The 22,205-nt window shown below is 35.6% G+C and overlaps 1 protein-coding gene and 1 long non-coding RNA gene across 2 annotated transcripts in view; both read left to right on the forward strand.

Annotated features, from left to right (window-relative positions):
• The first annotated feature begins 1,527 nt into the window (after nt 1-1,527).
• Nucleotides 1,528-22,205, forward strand: part of LOC129250203 (calcium-dependent secretion activator-like) — a 65,435-nt gene continuing 44,757 nt past the window's right edge. Inside the window, exons 1-2 of the mRNA XM_054889839.1 lie at nt 1,528-1,730; nt 4,983-5,144. Coding sequence (XP_054745814.1) covers nt 1,705-1,730; nt 4,983-5,144 — 188 coding nt within the window. The 5' untranslated portion in view covers nt 1,528-1,704. The remainder of the gene's footprint in view (nt 1,731-4,982; nt 5,145-22,205) is intronic.
• Nucleotides 2,406-2,910, forward strand: LOC129249828 (uncharacterized). Its single transcript, XR_008582733.1, has 3 exons — nt 2,406-2,468; nt 2,523-2,590; nt 2,647-2,910. It is a non-coding gene; the product is annotated as an uncharacterized LOC129249828 (long non-coding RNA).

Raw genomic sequence — 22,205 nt, forward strand, 5'->3', positions numbered from 1 at the left:
TGCAGTGTAAGCTACTAGTTAACCACGTCGATGTTGTTTCGGCGTACCTTAATGGCGATCTGGAGGAAGAGGTGTATATGAGGCAACCAGAAGGCTTCATAGACAAAAATTTTCCTAAAAAGGTGTGCAAGCTCAACAAATCATTGTACGGGCTGAAGCAGGCTGGGCGAAATTGGAACACGAAGGTCAACTCTATCCTATGCGAAATCGGTTTCAAAAGATGCAAGGTCGACAACTGCGTATACACTTTGATGACAGACAAGGAGATTAACATAATTTCAGTATATGTCGATGACATTATACTAGCATGTTCGTCAGCGGAAACATTACAACATCTCATTAAAAAGCTTCAGTCACACGTCGAGGCAGTCGACAAAGGCCCTCTTAGATACTATTTGGGGATGGAGATCTGTCGTGATGGACAGCGCGGTTCTATATCTATATGCCAACATAGATACGTGACGGAAATGTTAAAAAAATGGAACATGGATGAATGCAAAGGAGCGTCAACGCCATTCGCTAGCGGCACCGTTCTGGATAAATGCTTAGATCCAGACTGTTTGGGCTATGAAACTAAAAACTATCAATCGCTTGTTGGTGGTTTGACATACTTGGCTACCGTTTCGAGACCAGACATCGCTTACACCGTATCCAAACTAGCTCAATTCCATGGGCATCCACATAGAGAGCATATGTTGGCAGCAAAAAGAGTGCTTAGATACCTGAAATCTAAGCCTCAGGGTACGTTAACTTTTCTACCTAACAGCCATAGTCTTATTTGCTTTACAGATGCTGATTGGGCTTCTGATAGTACGGATAGAAAATCGTACAGTGGATTCGCTTTGTTCCTAGGCGAAAACCTGATTGCGTGGGAATCCAAGAAACAAAAGGTGGTTTCACTTAGTACTATGGAGGCGGAGTACATCGCGATGTGTTCCGGAGCAAAAGAAGTTACATTTCATAGAAGTCTGCTGCAGGAGATGGGTTTTAATGAATACACTAAGAAGCCAACAACAATCATGTGCGACAACCAGAGTGCGCAATTCTTAGTTAAAAATCCAATTGTGCATCAGCGAAGCAAGCACATCGACATTCGCTACCATTACCTTCGAGAAAAATATCATGGAAATGAATTAAATATTGAATATGTCCCGTCAGAAGATAATGTAGCGGATATACTTACGAAGAATCTTCCCAAAGACCGGCACGAATACCTAACTGGCGCTATGAAGCTGAAATTTTGAATATTTTTCTTTGAATTTTTTTATTGTATCGAGCTGATTAAATTTTATCGTTGTATTTCTTTTTTTGAATTGTTTAATGTATTGTAAGAAAAATTTTGAAGTGTTATTTTTTTTTGTTCATACAATACTGTAAAGCAATTGGGTTGAGGCGGAGTTTGTAAAAATCTGGCAACTACACACATTTGACAACCCACTTGCTATCTACCATTTTGGATTTCATACTTATTATAGCTAACGAGATTGATTGAATAAAAGACAAGCTAACAAATTACAATCTAACAGTTTATATGTTGAAAATGTGTATTGAACCATTGAGATAAAGTCGGAATCACTCAATTATTGGCAAACGGGCATATTGATGCGCTCTGTTGTGTGAAAAGAAGAGGAAGCGTAAGAAATTGTCTTATCAAATCGATAATTAATTATGCCTAAAAATGGAATATAATGAATAAGAGCATACATGTATATTTTTATTAGCACTCACGGGTAAATACAAAAATATATATGCACACGTATGTTAAGTGTAAAATTATCTACTTTTATAATGATATAAATATTGAAATAAAATAATTTTTATATAGCATTATAAAATATTTCACAAAAAATCTTACAAAATTAAAAATGATCGGATTAAAATATTGCCAAAGCATCAAATATGGTAGATTTGTGCGCACATGCAAAAGCATGCATGAATATACCTGCATACATATGTATGTATGTATGTATGTACATTTGCCATACCTGCTCAGTGCTTGGGCGAAGGCAAGTCGACACGGCACTTGCTTCGTGTCGATTTCTTTTTGCGAATACGAGCCGATCGTTTTTCGCCATGATTCAATTATAGAAGGTTAGGTAAGTAAGCAGCTTTCTCGCTCCCTCTTGACAAATCGGCTCCCTTATTTGAAAACGTGTTGCTTCTTTATAAAAAAAAGTGCATGTTTTATGAAAAAACTTTTAAATTGTAGTAAAAATTAAACTTTTGGTGCAAATTATATGGTCGGCAACACCGTTTCCACTTTGACGCTTTGCTTTGTTATTATTCGTTGAAAATCTTTTATCTGTTTGTAAACATTCAAGTAAGTATAATAATAAAAGCTAATTATTTTGTAAATTAATGCCGTTTTTCACTATTTAGGTCGATTATGTCTTACATATGGTGATAGTGGATTATTTGGAGTCGGCTTTCTGCTGCAGAAAACCACCGGTTTGTGAATTTTCATACATGTAAGTCCAGATCAGACATTTGTAAAAATTCTTATTAAACTTTTTCATTCATAGGTTTTTATAGCAGAGTTTTTGCAAATATAACAGAGACTACCTTACATACAATACATAAACTACAGTTAGTAAGTTCTGTTAGAATATTTGCTAATAAATTGTGTTTAAAAGTTTTTATTTGTAGGACTTCACAGACGAGCAATTGCTGCGGAAGGTGTGTGTTGAAGAGCTAGGTGGCACAACTATTGTGGTTTTGTATTTTTTGTTGTGTATGATGTGGCAAATACCTGTTTAACATGTGACGGTCATTATGTGCCTAGTACTGCTACCTCTGAAATCAATTTGACTTCCGAACTGGCTGTCCACGTCGATACCTTACCCCGTCTAGAACAATATGCTGTACGTAGATGTATGCGAAACACCTACACGAGCATGTCCTCGCGCTTTAAGTCTACAATTACAGGTAAGTTGTATTGATATATTTGTGAGTTAACAATTTTTAAGTTTTTGGTTTACAGGATTTTGATTTCTGCCTGAATAGGTGCAGCGTTCCAACACCTATGCGAGCAAGTGCACCCACATTCCTCATATTTCCACTCCGATTCATTACTGAGACACGTGGTATTGATATACGTAAATTTACAAACAATCACAATTACTAAAAGTGGATTATATTACCAATACCTAAAATTTTTCGATGTATTAGTTTAAGTCTATATTAATACATTTCCCTATTAATATTAGGGACGCAAAGTATATTAAGGTAGACAAATTTCGCAATGCCTTTAGGGTAACATATGTATCTACATGTATTGTTATGCACGAAATGAGAAAAAAAATTAAACTTTCTGTTTCATCTCATTCCTGTCGATTAAGTATATTTTGACATTTGGTGTATTAAAAGACTTGTGCTATTGTAGCAAATTAAACACATTAAATTCCTTTATTATGACTATTTTTTGTTCTTTCCTCCAAAATATACACAAAACTATTGCAAGATTATATATATATAATATATGTATACATAATTGGCGCGAACACCCTTTTTGGGTGTTTGGCCGAGCTCTTCCTCCTATTTGTGGTGTGCGTCTGGATGTTGTTCCACAAATGGAGGGACCTACAGTTTCAAGCCGAGCCCGAACGGCAGATATTTTTTTTTATGAGAAGGTTTTTCATTGAAGAAATACACTCGGAGGTTTGCCATTGCCTCCCGAGGGGCGACCGCTATTAGAAAAATGTTTTTCTTAATTTTTGGTGTTTCACCGAGATTCGAACCTACCTTCTCTCTGTGAATTCCGAGTGGTAGTCACGCACCAACCCATTCGGCTACGGCGGCCGCAAGATTAGATTATTAAAGTGTTCCTCGGAAATATTCCTAGGTATTTTTAACGTATCATGGCAGCCAAATCTGTATCAAATTCAATGGTTTAACAAGTTACTGAACAAATTTGCAACACCTCGTAATGCAAAGGTTACTAAACATGGCTTTATATGCATAAGAGTGAAATAATTTCCCAGCCGAAAGCCTCCGATGCTAGCGCTGCACTACTTTCAGTTTGTATAATAATTTTATTGTTATGTAAACCTTTATAAAATAAAATAAATTTTCCAAAATATTTTTGTTTACTAGCAGCATTTCCATTTTAATGTAATGAAAATACTCCTTTAGAGACTCCATTTTTTTTACTTCGGTCTCGTTTAACATCTAACTAATATTTGTTTTACAACTGCGAACTAACTTAAAACACATATGTACATAAGTAACATCACATAGTTCTGCGTGATCTTGTGTTAGATAAACATCGAAAATGTTCTAAATAAATTTTATATTTGCTTTAAAAAAAAAAAAAGTTTTTCTGTTGTTTTGTTTTATTGTAATATAGATTAAATAACCAATATACTTAGTTTTTCTCTTAGTACAGGACTAATTAGCTACTTTATGTACTTTTTTACTACCTTCAGGCAAGAAGGGGAAACCATTTTTCCCTCTTTCTCCATTCTTCGTAAATGCAGCCCTAAAATAAGGGAGTGTCAAAGCGCCCTTGTCATTACTTACCTAACCTTCTATAATTGAATCATGGTTTTTCACCTCACAACTTATTGCAATTATTTGCCTTTCCTTTTTTCCCCTGTCCGACCGCATCAATCAGCCCGTTTACCAAAAATTTAGTGATAAAGTCACAATCAATGGTTCACCTTCTCCTCTGATTATCTCGCTCGCCGTTTATCACTTATTTTACTTGTATCTTATTCACTACGTACGCATGTAGATAAAACTTTTAACTTTTTACAACCTAAATGTTTGTAAATGACTTCAATAAATTTCGATAAATGAAATCAATAAATTGTCTTTATAATTTCTACTGTTGTCTCTATTTTCTTAATGTGTTTTCTCTCTTTCTCTCTCTATTTGTCTTTTCTTTTAATTTAATTGTTTTACGTTTGAGCGTGTCTTTTTATAAACGAACAAACGACACCTCAATTCTATCGAACTGAACCACCAAACAACACGTTCTCTAGGATTAATGCAGCCTTAAATCCAGCAACACTAAATAACGCGGCGCAGGCCTTAAATACTGCAGCCCTAAATCCGGCGACACTACTTGGCGGCAAAAAAGATCAGGTCAATTTTTATATACCAAGGCTACCAAGGCGATCAGTTAATGCTAACGAAGATACGAGGTGTTTACTATATTAATAATAAATATTGAAAAACCAACAAAATTGTATTAAATTGACAATAATTGAAGTTACATATCGCAAAACACATACATGTACTCTTCCAATAGTATTTACACATACTCTCATATTTGTATATATATGTACCTATATATATATGGCATTTATCGACATAATTACAATCTCTCTAATAGAAGCGTGACCGGGAAAATTCAAACTTAGAGCTCCGTTACAAAATTTGTAAATAGCTAAATAGGTATGTCCCTTTCGCAAAACGCGTTGTTAGATTTGTGATAAATTTAGAAAGCGTTCGTTGCTTTTACAAAATTAGTTCCGCAGAGTTCCTATGTACACAGCCAAAAGGTACACAAATGTCATGTGCATTTGCAGCAAAATATTTGAAAAGGTCAAAGACGTTCATAAGTAATGGGTGCAACTTATCGTTGCGTTAAGCTGAAGCAGTATAAGGAAAAGTGATTTTAATATAACCAAAGACACTATTCGAGGACGTTGACGTGCATAAGTCCCCTTATTACGGAGCACATTAAAAGAACCGTTGCTCTCATTATCACACGTTGAAAGAAAGCTTTCATGGGTTAAGGCAAATTCATAATTGGGCACACGTCATATTCGTGGATGAATATTACTTTTGGGCGAATAGTTGCATAGATCGATGAACTGCTGGTGTACTGCTGATAATCGACAACTTCAGTTAAGGTTCATGCTTCTCCCTTCTCCCAAAAAAGATTTTGCCGTTTATTTATGTTTACCGCCAAATCGAATGCAGTTTTGATGAAAAAAATTTAACAAAAAGCATTATTACTGAAGATATTTGGAAGAACTAGCCAACCTTGGATTTTAAGAGAGGACAACGAGCTCAAACATTAAAGCCGAAAGTGTGTAGAGTTGGACTTAAATGTTGGACTTGCTTTCACAGTCGCCTGATGTCAACCTTATGGAAAATTTTTGCCCAATATTTAAGCTCAAAGGAAAATAAATATGCACGGTCAAAAGTTATCAAGGGAAATTCGGCTGATTTTTAACCTATTATTACCACAACCAGCGCAGAAATTAACACAAAGTATGACTCCAAGATGTGAAGCCATTATAGCTAATAGAGGTAACTATAGTTTTTTTTTAACATTATTCGATACAATGCAGTTCGTCTGAATCGAATTGGTGGAATAGTTTCTAAGTTATGGCGGTCACGCTTCTATTAGACAGACTGTAATTGTATAATAGAGCAGTGAAAAAATTTGAGACCTCAGTGTTTTGAACCATTTTAATGTATGTAAGCACTACTTCTGTTTGTAAAATGCCCCCATACAAATATATATACAGTTTGTCAAAAATTACTTTTGACATAGAAAATAAATTCAATTTTTCGACTTTAATAGCAAAAAATAGGAAACTTTACTGATTCATATTTATTTACAGCATCTAAAAGGGATTTATAAAAAAAAAAATCCTAAAATTCTTTTGGAATTGCTCTCAAATGTAACACACACCAACATAAAAGAATTTATAAGATTTCTAACCAAACTAAACATTTATTTTGAAGTGTGATATATACATAAGTCTTATTTGTACACAAAGTGGAAATAAATTAATTTTAAGAAGCTGATGGCCTTAGTTGCTAGCGCTTTTTCTAGATTGTAAAGGCATAATTATATTATCCTTTTTCAATAATAATAAATAAATAAATAACCTCAAATTCTTTGGAAAAAAAGCAATAGAAGCAACAAAAATAAGTAATACACTACAGGGTTGCCAATATTCGACGGACCCATCTGGCAACCCTGTATCTTTTGACAAAGACGTCAGATTGCTTAATGACATACCGCGTTGGAAGCGTGAGTCCAAGCAAATGTTTACCATGGAACAGTACACGCCACGCTAGCGCTTCCAAATTGTTGAAATTTACATTCAACAAAAGAAGTCAATTGTGAAAACTCAACGTAAAAAATTAAATAATGTGATAAGTGCGCTTTCTAAGAACACCATTAAACATTTGTACGAAAGGTTTTCGACTGGTGATGCTCTTTCTAACTCAAAGAGGCCAAATCAAAACCGACCAAGGCGATCGGATGAGAATATTGCCCTTGTGCGGGCCAGTGTTGAGACGTCGCCAAGGACATCCCAAAATCGCCGTTCTCAGCAGTTGGGCATTGCTCGGACCACTTTATAACGAATTATCCGCATTGATTTGCATTTATTCCCGTATAAGATTCAATTGACGCAAAGATTTTTCCCTGGGTCCGTCGAATATGGGCAACCCTGTATTTCGACACTGTTAATAAACTTTTTTACTAAATACATATGTGAATACGTAATTTTTCGATTGATTTCATATTTGGTATGATAACCGTTAACTTCAATAACATTTTTGAGGCGCTTTTTCATAAAATGGACCCATGTATATTATATTGGTTTATGTCGTAACGTTTGGTATATTTACCATTTCTCTATTATTGCAAATTTTAAAGCTGCTGCATTCTTTGGATATCTTTTAAGGACTATTTTTTTGGATCGCTAGCTTGGTAAAATTTAAAATTTGCTTGCACTATCGACTAAGATTTTTTTTTTCAATATATTTAAATATTGTTTGGCGTCCATTGTGCTGTCAATAAACAACAAGTCTCCTACTCCTTTACTACCTCCAAAACATAACGGACATTTTTCCAAATTTAACCGTAGGAATTATATTTCGATTTTGTAAAGTTGTCAAGGGCATGCGCCATACTCTAGTCGGTCCATCGTTATAATAGAGTATCTTCTTTGTCTCGTCGCAAAATATAACGCCGTCCCAATAATCTTCTGCTTCGGAAATGTGGTGCAATGGTTTCTTGAGTGCTGATCTCGATGAATATTTGTGATGCAGTATGGCTTGACGCACTGCTTCATGAGAGACAACAATACCACACTCCTCGTTAAGCTCTTTGCAAGTGTTCTGAAGGAAATTCTCGAGCTTTGATTAAATTTTCGAATAATTTTAGTTTTCGCACTAAGCTACCTTCTTTTTCCGCTCGATTTGTAATATTATAAACTATCTAACACTTTTACCAAAGTAGTAAATATAATATAATAATTGCGTAATATCAAAGGATTATCTTTTAAAACGCATTCTACAAATTGACAATTTTTTTTATAAATCACCTTCAAATGCAGTGAATAAATATGAATCAGGAGAAAAATGATGTCAAAGATAAACAACGAGTGCTATATTTTGATATTGAAGTCGAAAAATTGAATAAGCTACATTCTTTTGCACCCACGCTTCAAAAAAGCGTTAAGTAGATTATTGATTAACGTGGAAACAACAATTAAAAATAAGCTAATCAAATTGTCATAACGCGATTGAGCAATATCCAATCTTATTAGTAGTAAAGTAAAACAATACTATTGTGAATAGACTCCTGTTAATAGACCCCTTTAGGAATTCCAGCTGTATGTTAAACTGCTGGATACAGAAATAAAACCAGGGGGCATCTGTATAAGGTGGTATCAGTAAAACAGCTAATATGTTTATTTTCTTATGATTTTACGGTTTCAATGTCAAAGTGAGGTGCTTTTTTGCTTATATTCTGAATACAATTTTTGCATTTGTACTACTGCTATCACCTTGTATGGATTCATCTTGGTAAAAAATGAAACCTGAAACCGCTAAATACGCTCATGAAATGAAATAAAATGGAGAAATTGTATGTCAATGTAAATATAATCGATTTCTGGTGTTCTTTTGCAGGTCGGATGCACAGAGAACGTTAATGTATAGAGAATTCTTGTCTAAAATTAATTCCGACTCGAAAAATTAGTAAAAATTTTCATCAAATTTACTAAAACGCACACAACAAAATGTGAGGTCGTTTATAATGTATTTTGTTTAAATTCTTCTTTTAAAAATAAAGCAACAAACATTAAAGTTACTTGGATTTAAATCTTTATTTGGTTGTATTTGTTTGAAAATATAAATTGAATAAATTTTCGTTTATCAAGGGAACATAAAAATGCACAAGCAAATGCCTTGCAAAATACCGTCGGCATTCGTCAATTTGATTTCATGCAGAAACCAAAAACTGAGCAGAGCCAATGTACTTGTACATAATTCACTGTAATCAGCTCTGTTAAGAATTTCCCCGATGTCGAGTTGAGCGAGGTGAAAAAGTCTTCGCGGTCAGACTTCATCCTTGACAATTCACACTATTCGTAGCTCGTGAGACTTCTCTATACATTAACGTTCTCTGATGCACAGCAGAAAGAATACAGGTGTAGTAAATACTGGGTGGCTGATGAAAGCCGCAACCAAAAAAAAATTGAATAACTTTTTTTCTTTTTAAGTTATCTGTTCCATTTTTGTTTTAATTTGCAGATTGATCTTTAAAATTTATTAAAATGGATAACTGGGACACGCAAACAAGAATTTGGATAGTCCGCCGCTATCACGCACTGGAGTCCGTAGTTTTGGTACAGAGAGAGTACAGGCGGATGTTTGGCGGCGATCCCCCGAGCAGATGGACCATAATGAGACTGGTGAATAATTTTGCTGAGCAAGGAACAGTCGCAAGAAGGCCTTATCATCGAAACCCACCAGTTCGGACGGAGGAAACGATCGCTGCTGTAGCTGCAGCTATACAAAGCAATCCAAGGGTTTCAACAAGAAGCTTATCTGCTCAACTTGGTGTCAGCCGACAGTCTTTGCAAACAATAATGCACAAAGATTTAGACTTATTTCCCTACAAAATTCAAATGAAATTTTCGATTCGCTTGGAATTTTGCCAGAAGATCCTGCAAATGGTGGAAGAAGACCAAAACATGTTAAACTGCCTTTTCATGTCTGATGAAGCCCATTTCGATTTAAACGGCAATGTGAACAAACAAAATTGTCGAATATGGAGTCCTTTTAACCCACAGATACTCCACGAGACGGAATTGCATCCTCTTCGCATGACAGTGTGGTGTGCGGTTTCTTCACGCTGTATTGTCGGGCCTTATTTTTTTTTAAGAAAATGGTCACACCGTTACGGTTACTGGAGACCGTTATTTGAAAATGCTGAAAGAATTTTTCTATCCAGAACTACGCCGAAAGAGAATTCCTTTCAACTCTGTGTGGTTTCAACAAGATGGGGCAACGTCTCACATAGCCCAGACTGTTATGACAGAGTTGCGACGAAAATTTCCCAATAAACTGATTTCAAGAAACTCCGAATTTCGTTGGCCCCCCAGGTCGCCTGACCTTACTGCACCTGACTTTTTCTTGTGGGGTTTATGTAAACAAGAAGTTTATAAAACAAAGCCAACAAATTTGGATGAACTAAAACAATCCATTCGGGCAACAATTGCGGCTATTCCTGTCGCAACTCTCAAAGCAGCAATGAACAACTTTTTACTAAGATGCCGCACTTGTGTCAACGAGCATGGGGGGCATTTAAATTCAATTATTTTTAAAACTAGTTAAGCTACTTTTAATAAAATTTAATGACCTTCAACTTGAAAAAAAAATTAATGAATTCCATACACTAAAAAAAAAGTTATTTGAGTTTCTTAATGTAGCAAAATTCATCAGCCACCCTGTAAGTATAGCTGTAGTATTGCTTCAGCAGTAGTACTTTCGGCAAAACAACTCTTAACATAAAAAGACCTTTTGCAGAGAACGTTATAATAAATATAGAGAATTCTCACGAGCTACGAATAGTGTGAATTGTCAAAAATGAAGTGAAACCGCGAACACTTTTTCACCTCGCTTAACTCGACAGCGGGGAAGTTCTTAACAGAGCTGATTACAGTGAATTATGTACAAGTACATTGGCTCTGCTCAGTTTTTGGTTTCTGTATGAAATCAAATTGACGAATGCCGACGGTATTTTTCAAGGCATTTGCTTGTGCATTTTTATGTTCCCTTGATAAACGAAAATTTATTCAATTTGTATTTTCAAACAAAGGTGATGAAGAAAAAATGATTGAATTTTATTTATTATATGCGCCAACATTTCAAATCAAAGTAACTTCAATATTTTGATTTAATTTAAAAAAATACATTATAAAACGACCTCTCAAATTTTGGTATGTGCGTTTTAGTAAATTTAAAACTAAACAAATTTGACGAAAATTTTTACTAATTTTTTGAGTCGAAATTAATTCATAGCATACAAGTGTTTTGGTATATCGACATATGTATTTACGTTTGAATATGCATTTGTTCCTTTGGCAAACCAATTTTTTTTCAATTTACATTTTATTACAGGGAATAATAATATACATACATTTGTATGTACACATTTTCTAGATACAGTTGTACCTCGGTTAACCGGGCCTCTACTAACCGGGTACATCTGTTAACCGGCATGCTGTGTGTTTGATTTTATATCTCTATTAACCGTGCTTTACCTCTATTATCCGTGCGGCGTATAATAACTTTTTTCAATTTAAGTGAATGTGCAAAGAAATAAAATTCGGGGATTCCCATTTTTTGTTTATGTAATAAGTTTGTATCAAATTTCATTTTCATTCATTCTGTAAGTGCAAAGAAATAAAATTCGGGGATTCCCATTTTTTGTTTTTATGTAATAAATTTGTATCAAATTTCACTTTCATTCAGTCTGTAAGTGAAATTTGATCTCTTAACAGGTGCTTTTGTGAAAATGGCTCCATCAATAAGTAAACTGACAAAAAGAGCAAGAAAAGTTCTTTCAATTAAAGAGAAAATAGAACTGATTAACGAATATCGCAAGAACCCATCCGTTCATTTTTTATCTGAAAAATATGGTGTTGGCAAACAAACTGTACGAGACTTAATAAAAAACAAAGAAAAAATTTTGAAATATGAATCGGAAAGTGATTCAATTTACGGTTTAAAAAATAGACATACTCTGAAAAAATCCGAAAATCCAAAGGTTGATTTTGCAACATATGAATGGTTTCGACAAGAAAGATTTAAGGGATGTCCCATTACAGGTAATATTACTCAAATCCAGACATCCACATAAACTGAAAATTTCCTGCAATTTCTAGGCGAAATGATTACTGAGAAGGCAAAATATTTTCATGGTAAATTAAACATAAATTCCGAGTGTAAGTATTCATCTGGTTGGCTGGAAAAATTCAAAAATCGGCATGGAATTCGTAGGCTGAAATCCACAGGAGAAAAGGAGTGTGCTGATTATGTGTCTGCAACGATGTTTGTGGAAGACTTAAACGAATACATTAAAAATGAACAACTTACAACTGAACAAATTTATAATGCAGACGAAACCGGTCTATTTTGGAAGTGTTTGCCCCAAAATTCGTTGGCGAGTGGTGATGAATATTCTATTGAGGGGTACAAAGAGTCCAAGGAAAGAATCACAGCTTTACTTTGTGCAAATGCAGCTGGGACTCACAAGTGTAAATTGATGATAATAGGAAAAAGTGCTAATCCAAGATGTTTAAAAAATGTTAAATACATTCCTGTAGTTTATAAGTCTAATAAGAGAGCTTGGGTAACACAAGAGCTATTTCTGGAGTGGTTTAACAACAATTTTGTACCAGAGGTAAGAGAACATTTACAACGCATTGGTCTCGAAAAGAATTGCAAAGTTCTTTTGCTATTAGACAACTGTTCAGCACACCCGGATGTAAATGCAATGATATCTGATAATGTTACAGTAAAATATCTACCACCGAATTGTACATCTTTGATTCAGCCTATGGATCAAGGAGCCATTCGGAGTTTCAAATGCCAGTACCGTAAATTTATCGTGCAAAAACTTGTGGATTCTAATAGTCGACACGAATTTGTCAAATCTTTGAACATTAAGTCAGCTTTATGGACAGCAGCGACTTCGTGGGATTCTGTAACCCCACGTGTTTTAAATAAAGTTTGGAATAACTTCCTATCTCAAGATGATGAAAATGATTCAACTTTTAGTATTGAGATACAATCAGATGTATTAATACCACCTGGTTTTACAGCTGATGCTATCTCAAAGTGGATGGAGTGCGATATTGATGTCGCACCGTTTGCTATTGTATCTGATGATGAAATCGTTAACATGGTCAATCAAACAGAAGAATATGAGCTTGAGTCAAATTCAGAGGAATCAGATGGAGGTAATACGGTAGAAACCCCCACATTAGCTTAAGCAATAGAGGCTAGTAGTGTTTTGTTAAAGTTCTTAGAAAACTATACTGGTACAGGTATTTCAGAACCAGACAAAATACAAGTGTATCGCATACAAAGTCATTTACTTAAGGAACAAATGAATTCTAAAAGACAAACTACTTTAAACGAATATTTTAAATTTATATAAATATGCATTTATGTACCTATATGTATGTATATGAAAGTATATTATAAAAACAGTAATAAGATATGTATCTGTATTCATAAGTATGTTAATAGATGCAAATTTACATGTTCTTTTTAAAAATAAATAAAAATAATAAAATTTTTGAATATTTCAAAAAACCTCTTTCAACCGTGTTTTCGATTATCCGTGCTGAGCCCGGTCCCGAGCAACCCGGTTAATCGAGGTACAACTGTAGTATAAAACTTTAAAATAAATAAAGGAAAACTTCAAAGAAACGTATTTGCATTCAACCGCACACACAGGGCACTCACCTTATTCCTCAAAATGCGTATGTCGTTCAAAGCTAAAATTCTATGCCTAGCGACTACAAGAACAAAATGCAGTCATAGACGCAGGCGTAGCGCCCATCATTCTAGTTGCCATAGCGCTGAACAGTCGCGGCGGCGCCGAACAGTTTCAACTATTGTACTGTGCAACAAAAGCTCATCATCAAAAAATTCATTGATAAATTCGAGCTCATAGTTCTAAGAGCAAGTACTTTCATTCATGAAACGAGCCGCCCATATGCCAATTTTCTCGACAATTCGAAAATAGTCAATATTGGAATATTTCGCGTAGAATTATTAGCCAATATTTGATAAATCTAGAATTTTTGTCAAGTCGAGTGCCCGCGGCTTCGTACATATGTATGCATCAATATATGTACGTAAATATGTGTATATGTACAATGGTGTGCCTATGAATGTGCGCAGCGCCATGAGTGCGCGCTGGATTTCTTGAGAAGTTTACCGTTTTATTTTGAGCTGTCGCTAGTGAGCATACATACACATAACATATACATATGCGCATATGTACATATATAAATTCACAAATGCACAAATTTACATTTGCATATGTCATCTTCGTGTGCGCCTGGTAATGAAGCGTTTTCTATAGAGGATTTGTATTCAGTTGAAGGGATTCAACAAAGTTTTACAGACATCAGACAGACAGACATAACATATGTATATAATTTTGGATGATTTGGAAAAATTCAAATATATAGGTCATATTAAAAAGCTACGTAACATTCTTTGCTTCTAATCACCAAGAAATTCTTATCGACTGCTGCTAAATTTACATAATTCCGCCCCTTACTGTTAATTTTTGTTGAAAAATGTGTCAGTGGTGAAATTGTCTTCGCGAGACGAGTACCCCTCGAAATACCATACGTTCCTATCATTGAGACTTCTCTATACATTAACGTTCTCTGCCTTTTGTTTAGTCAAAACTTTAACCATTGAGTAAGTAATAAGATAAAGTCAAAAGCACTTAATTTTTGGCAAACGGACTTATTGGTGCGGTCGGTCGGTTGAAAAGAAAAGGAATAGCATCGCGACGAGCCGCAGCGGCGAGCATCGATATCTTTGCTCGTAGACACTAAAAAAATACGACACGAAGCAAGTACGTTGCCGATTTGTCTTTGGCTAAACATTGAGCAAGCGTACGGTAAACATACATACAGATGTACGTACATATGTAACGGGTGATTTTTTAGCTATTATCTTTTTAAACAGTTGGCTTAAACAGCTGACGCTCGTTTCGTGTTTTGTTTCACTGCCAAACATCTTCAGTTTGGTCTATAATTTAACCATGAATCGTCTTACAAACGAACAACGCTTGCAAATCATTGAATTTTATTATAAAAATGCGTGTTCTGTTAAGAAAGTTTATCGCGCGCTTCTTCCATTTTATGGTCAGTTTAATCGACACATTGAAGCGGCTATTCGAGCTATTGTGACTAAATTTAAAACCAAATTTACATTATTGGACATCAAACCACCAACACGCTTACGTAGTGTGCGAACTAAAGAAAATATCGCAGCTGTATCGGCCAGTGTTAATGATGGCCATCAATTATCGATTCGTCGCCGTTCGCAGCAATTGGGCCTCTGTTACTCAACAACGTGGAAAATTTTGTGAAATGATTTAGGTGGGAAGCCTTTCAAAATGCAGGAATTGAAGCCGAACGGCTTACCGCAACGCTGAATTTTCGGTGAATGGGCTCTTGGAAAGTTTACGGAAGATCCACTTTTTTATCGAAAAATTGTGTTCAGCGACGAAGCTCATTTTTGTATCAATGGGTACGTAAAAAAGCAGAATTGTCGATTTTGGAGTGAAGATCAGCCAGAAGAATTGCAAGAGCTACCAATGTATCCAGAAAAGGTCACAGTTTGGTGCGGTTTATGGGCTGGAGGTATCATTGGACCGTATTTCTTCAAAGATGCTGCGAATCGTAACGTAACTGTGAATGGTGAGCGCTACCGTGAAATGATATCCAACTTTTTTTTGCCCAAAATGCAAGAGATTGACTTGCATGACATTTGGTTTCTGCAAGACGGTGCCACATGCCACACAGCGCGCGTAACAATGGACTTGTTGAGAGGCCAGTTCGGTGAACATTTTATTTCACGTTCGGGACCTGTCAATTGGCCACCCAGATCGTGCGATATAACGCCTTTAGGTAATTTTTTGTGGGGCTATGTCAATTCAGACAATCCTGTTTCAATTAACGCATTGGAAGACCACATTAAACAATTTATATGTGAGATACCGGCCGAAACATCGGAGAGAGTATGCCAAAATTGGACTAAGCGGATGGATCATTTGAAGCACAATCGCGGTCAACATTTGCATGAAATAATCTTCAAACATTAAATTATATGGATTGTACTATCGATTTAAATAAAAATTTCATGCATTTTTCTGAATTTTACGTGTGTTTTTTTGAAAAACTTTCCTATTGCAATTCCTGAATTCCTTAAAAAATCACCCTTTACATATGTATATGTATGCCGACTTATATATAAGTACATATGTATGGATTAGCGATAAGGAAATATTGTCGCAGGGAATAATGTATGCTTTTTTGTATGTGCGCTTGTTTTCAACCTTCCCATAAGAATAATGATGTTTTATATGCACGTACATACATAAAAATGCGAAATGGTGAAACTTTTAAAATTTGTTTAAATTTGAGCCAGAAGAACTTGGAATCAAGAGACTAAAAATTGATAAATGTGTTTTATCTAGAACTAGTTGATTTACTGGTGAGTGTAGAGAACATAGCACACAATTATTAGATTTTTTTATCCTAGTGCTTCTGCGAAAGTACTGCTCCTGAGCCATTGAAAAAGTTCGATGAAACAAGTAATGTTTTCGTATTGGAGTGTATTTAATTCGAATTTCAGAGCGTGTTGGTTCGACTTCGTACTTACTCAATTCATAAAGATACGCGAATGGCGGCGGCCAATGATGGCTTTGCTCGTAAACTCAAAGAGTAAACGCTCAATATAAGCAGTGGTCAAAAATAAATAAATTTTGATAAAAAATTGTTCGTTATTGACCTAAACTATACTTAATCCTTGATATTCGAGATTTTTTTAGGGTTTTTCATAGCTTTTATATTTAAACAATAACAGTTTTTATTTGAGCCCGCGAAGAAGACACTGTATGACGCAGCCAAGCAAGTTCTGCGTTGGGCGCACAGAAAAAGTATATGTAAACATAGGTACACTATAGCAAAAAAAAAAACAGTAATCTGGTTTCAAACTAAATTTCTAACTTCATGGCTACATTACTTACTTCGTAAATTTTTTGTAAATTAGATAATCTCATAAGTGAAGATACACATACATATATCAATCAATGACAAGAAAAATGTTTTTTCTAATTTCGAAATGCATACATTTTTTACTAATGCCAAATATAGAATTTCGTCTTTCTAGCATTATTGCAACCAGTGCCGACCGAGCTTCAAAAATTAGTAAAATTGTGTTTGTCCTGATATTTCGGCCTGCAGAATGGTTGGTGCGTGCCTATCATTCGGAGTTCAGAGAGAACGTGGGTTCGAATCTCGATGAAACACTAAAATGAAGAAAAAGTTTTTTCTAATAACGGGCGCCCCTCGTCAGGCAATGGCAAACTTCTGAGTGAGTTCCTGCCCTGAAAAAGCTCCTCATAAAAAATTTCTGCCATTCGGAGTCAGCCTAAAACTGCAGGTCCCTCCATATATGGAAGAACATCAAGACGCACACCACAAATAAGAGGAGGAGCTCGGCCAAACACCCAGAAAGGGTGTAAGCGCCAGTTACTATAAATGTATTATAGTAAATTAAGAGAATACAAGTAAAAATTAAATGGAGTCAACGATAATATTTAATTAAAAACACAAAGCAATAACAATCAGTCAGGCTAACTTGTAGTGTTTTTACAGTTCGGATACAATTTTCAATTTTTCTCCACACAACGCAGGAAGAACTGTTTTTGTTCTTCTTCAGCCGTGATAAGTCCGTTCAAATCTTGCATTAATTTCACAGCCCTTTCAGCATTATCATTCACAACTCTCAAATGGCTTATACTTCTTTTAGCTTCCAGAAGAGCAGCATTATTATCCCAAGAAGATACATCTTAGAAAACTGTTGGGGATCTGGTTGGTTGGTTGGTTGGTTGGTTAAAGTGGTGATTTTTCTTCTTATTATGTTGTTTATCTCTAAGCCAGACAGTTGTGCGAGACTCTCAAACAGAGGTTGGCCCAGGCTTAAGATTCTGCCATTCCATAATGCCCTTCACAGAGGAAATGGAAGATTGTTTCCTTTTTCTCCGGTCGCTTACAACTGTGACAGTATGTCCATGACAAGATACCCATTTTGGCTGCTTGTTCTCCGATAGACCAAAAACCTGTTATGACTGCCGTTAGTCTCCTTGCGTCCCGTCGTTTTATGCTTATTAATGTCGACGATTGCTTGAGGTTGCAGGTAGGCCATAACGCTTTTCCACGATTCCGAGGTATTTTTGGGAAATTATATTCTTGACTGCAACTTATGGTGTGGATACCGATTTTGCAAGAGCGCTATTCGTGACACATCCCCTTCTTGCCAGTTCATCTGCTTTTTCATTACCTTCAATGTTCCGATGTTCCGGGACTATTCCGAGACTATTCCTACTCTCTGCCACCAGTTTACAGGTTGTTGTAGCCGAACCCAGTGCCTGGCTTACAGCTTGGCTATCCGAAAAATAGCGATACTCCCCTTAAAGAGAAATTTGCGATTAGTAGCCTACAAGCTTCCCCAATTGCCAGTACTTCCGCCTGGAAGACACTGCTGGTATTAGGGATATGCACAGATTTTTCAATTTTAATTCTATGAGAATATATACCAGCTCTAACACCACAATCCATTTTACTGTCATCTGTGTAGACTGTAGTGTCGAACTTGTTTAGTGAGAATCACTTTATTCTATTTCTGCTCTATTCTTCTTTAGATGGAAAGAGAGTGCCAAAATTCCTATTGAATGTTACCATCGGGACGATGTAGTTAGTCCTCACAGAGGTTAACTGAATTTGTCGCAATAATAGACTGGCATGACCATAAGTTTTTTCTTTGCAGCGACCCGCTTTATTTAACCTAAATGCACTCATGGTTGCCGTCCTCTTAATATGCAGGTCTGTTGGAATAACGTGCAGAGAAGTCTCACGAGCTACGAATAGTGTGAATTGTCAAAAATGAAGTCGGACCGCGAAGACTTTTTCACCTCGCTCAACTCGACATCGGGGAAATTCTTAACAGAGCTGATTACAGTGAATTATGTACAAGTACATTGGCTCTGCTGTATGAAATCAAATTGACGAATGCCGACGGCATTTTTCAAGGCTTTGCTTGTGCATTTTTATGTTCCCTTGATAAACGAAAATTTATTCAATTTATATTTTCAAACAAATACAACCAAATAAAGATTTAAATCCAAGTAACTTTAATGTTTGTTGCTTTAATTGTAAAAGAAGAATTTAAACAAAAAACATTATAAACGACCTCACATTTTGTTGTGTGCGTTTTAGTAAATTTGATGAACATTTTTACTAATTTTTCGAGTCGAAATTAAATTTAGACAAGAATTCAAAGAACATATTGGTATATTGATGAATATATATGTATATCAATATATGTATATATACATATGTTATGTTAGTTATATTTGTGCAAAAGTTCAATTGCATCTTCAATTCTTATAGTGTTACAAATCTGTGTGCACACGCACTGCAGCAACAATGACCTATCTCACGACGCATCGCCTTATCATATTTATGTACATTTGAATATGCATTTTTTGTTTCTTTGCCAAACGAAATTTTTTTCATTTTACAAATGTACATATATTACAGGGAATAATTCAGATATGTATGCATTTTATAGATAGTATAAAACTTTGAAATTTAACCCTTTCGCTCCGACTTTTGCAGGGGATTTGCTCAAACTTTATTTTGAGTTTTTGGATACCCATTGGTACTTTATGTGCGTAGAAACTAGATGAAGCTTGTAACTTATGTAGATAAAGGTATTTTGAGGTGGGACATATGTGCCCCAACAGTATTTAAAAATGGGATATATTTGTCCCAACAGGGTACAAACTACACCTAGAAAGTAGAAACATTTTTTTGGTAATAACATATGATTTGTACTTTTATTTATTTTATGAATGTGATGAAGCGAAACATTGTATACAGAATGGCAAATTACAAGCCCGGCAAATAATTTTTGTTCTTTTCTCGACTTTTCGATTGGCGCATGCTACGCACCGACGACTTTTAGACTGCTCTATGGGTAAATGATCCCCCACATTTGTCATTCATTTGTACCTATTCGATGATCTTCCAGACCGACGGGATCGTTTATATGCGGTAGATTCCTTTCCTTTTTCAATTAGCGACTCAGAAATCTCGACCAGCACTGGTAAGAAGGCAGGTTTCTTCCTATTCAGCTAAGAATATATAACCCAAGTGTTTACAGCAGCCATCATAATGCCACGATAAAATACTTTTTTCTACCATTTATTTGATTTTCTGTTTATATCATACAATCCCGTCATTTGATCTGCCAAGTCCACACCGCCCATTATTGCGCGGTACGTCTTTGCGATGTCACGGCATGGAAACTCTGCCTCAGTTCCATCTTTCATTTTGCGTCTAACAGCGCTCATTTCAGATGTGTGGCAGTTACTGAGCAGCATTACATTTTGATGTCCCGTTTCACTGGTTTGAGTGGCATATATTGCTTGAGTGAAAGTTGCTTGGCTTTGAAAGTTGTTTTCAAGAAATTCATGAATTCGTCAATGTAATAGGTTTTTCCTACATCTGCAGGCTTGTCAACTGGAGCAAAATATAGCTTAGACATTATCTGCTCAAAACGATCACGTGATATGGCTGATTTTATAGATTCATTGCTCAATAAGTTATGATTCGACCAGTAGTTTTTAATCGACGGCACATGGTTATACGACATGATAAACATGCATCCAAGTAATATATCAATTTCACCGGAGTCCGTCTGAAGAAGTTTTTTTTTGTTTCGCTCCGTTATGGGTATTTTCCTGAGCATCTCATTAGTACATTGAGCAATGTACGAAGACATGCTTCTTGGAAACAATTTGCGAAAAATTTCGTAGGGGGTTGAGTAGCGACCAATATTACCTGCAATTTTGCATTCGCGGTGGTTACTAACCGATTTTCTTGAAACAAACGACTCATTCGATGTGCTCTAAATAACCGTGCCTGAGGCTTCCTCACCTCGTGCAGGTTGATCGTCTATGCCACCATTCTCGTCACTCAATCCGGTCTCCTCTGAATCGTTGGAAGAATCGTCATTGCCAGTGGTTTTATCTAACTCAGGACTATAAATATCATCACTTTCGTCACTAAAATCAGTTCCTGATTCCATGGATTCATCATCATCTTCTTGAAGTAGTGCACTAATTTGATCGCGATTTAATTTCGACATTTTGCTGTCTACGAGGTTGCAAAAATAAAAAAATTAGCTGTGTGATACATTAGGTACAACGTACTGCTGGGACATATATGTCCCTATATAAAGCCCTGCTGGGACACATGCATCTCAAAATTAATTTTCGCTGAATATTTTTCACAAAAAACCAGTAAAAGGGCACTATTTTTCTTTAGAAAAATCAACACTTCTTATAAAAATACGTATTATTTCACCAAAATTACGCGTAAATTTGATGCAATATTAGGGACTGCTCACAAACAACTGATCAAAACTAAACACGATTGAAACAGTGTGGAATGCGGATAACGGTAATTTGTAAGTATTGTTCGCAGCTACTGATTGGGACATTTTGGTTGAGTTTCCTAAGAGAATTGCAAGTTTCAGGGTGAAGTGAACATGCTGTGTCCCAGCAGTAGCGAAAGGGTTAAAATAAATAAAAGAAAACTTCAAAGAAACGTATTTGCATACATATGTATGTACAGGGTTGGCCATATTAAACTGACCCATGTGATTATTAAAAAAATATGGAAAAAGAAACATTTTTTTGTGTTTCATTGTGAAGATCATTTAATTTAGTTCAAGGAGATTCGTTTACATCACTTTTTGAATATGATATCGCGCAAGTGGTCGCCCTTAGCACGTATTTGGATATGTACAGGGTTGGCCATATTAAACTGACCCATGTGATTATTAAAAAAATATGGAAAAAGAAACATTTTTTTGTGTTTCATTGTGAAAAACATTTAATTTAGTTCAAGGAGATTCGTTTACATCACTTTTTGAATATGATATCGCGCAAGTGGTCGCCCTTAGCTCGTATAGCGTAATGTGCCCGTTTTTCGGCGTTTTCCATAGTTTTGGCCAGCGTCTCGGCCGATATGGCGGCTATTTCCCGTCGGATATTGGCCTTAAGTGCGCCTAGTGTCTTTGGCTTGTTGATGTAAACCTTAGATTTCAAATTA

Source organism: Anastrepha obliqua, chromosome 6 (assembly GCF_027943255.1).
Source record: "Anastrepha obliqua isolate idAnaObli1 chromosome 6, idAnaObli1_1.0, whole genome shotgun sequence".
Taxonomy (NCBI): domain Eukaryota; kingdom Metazoa; phylum Arthropoda; class Insecta; order Diptera; family Tephritidae; genus Anastrepha; species Anastrepha obliqua.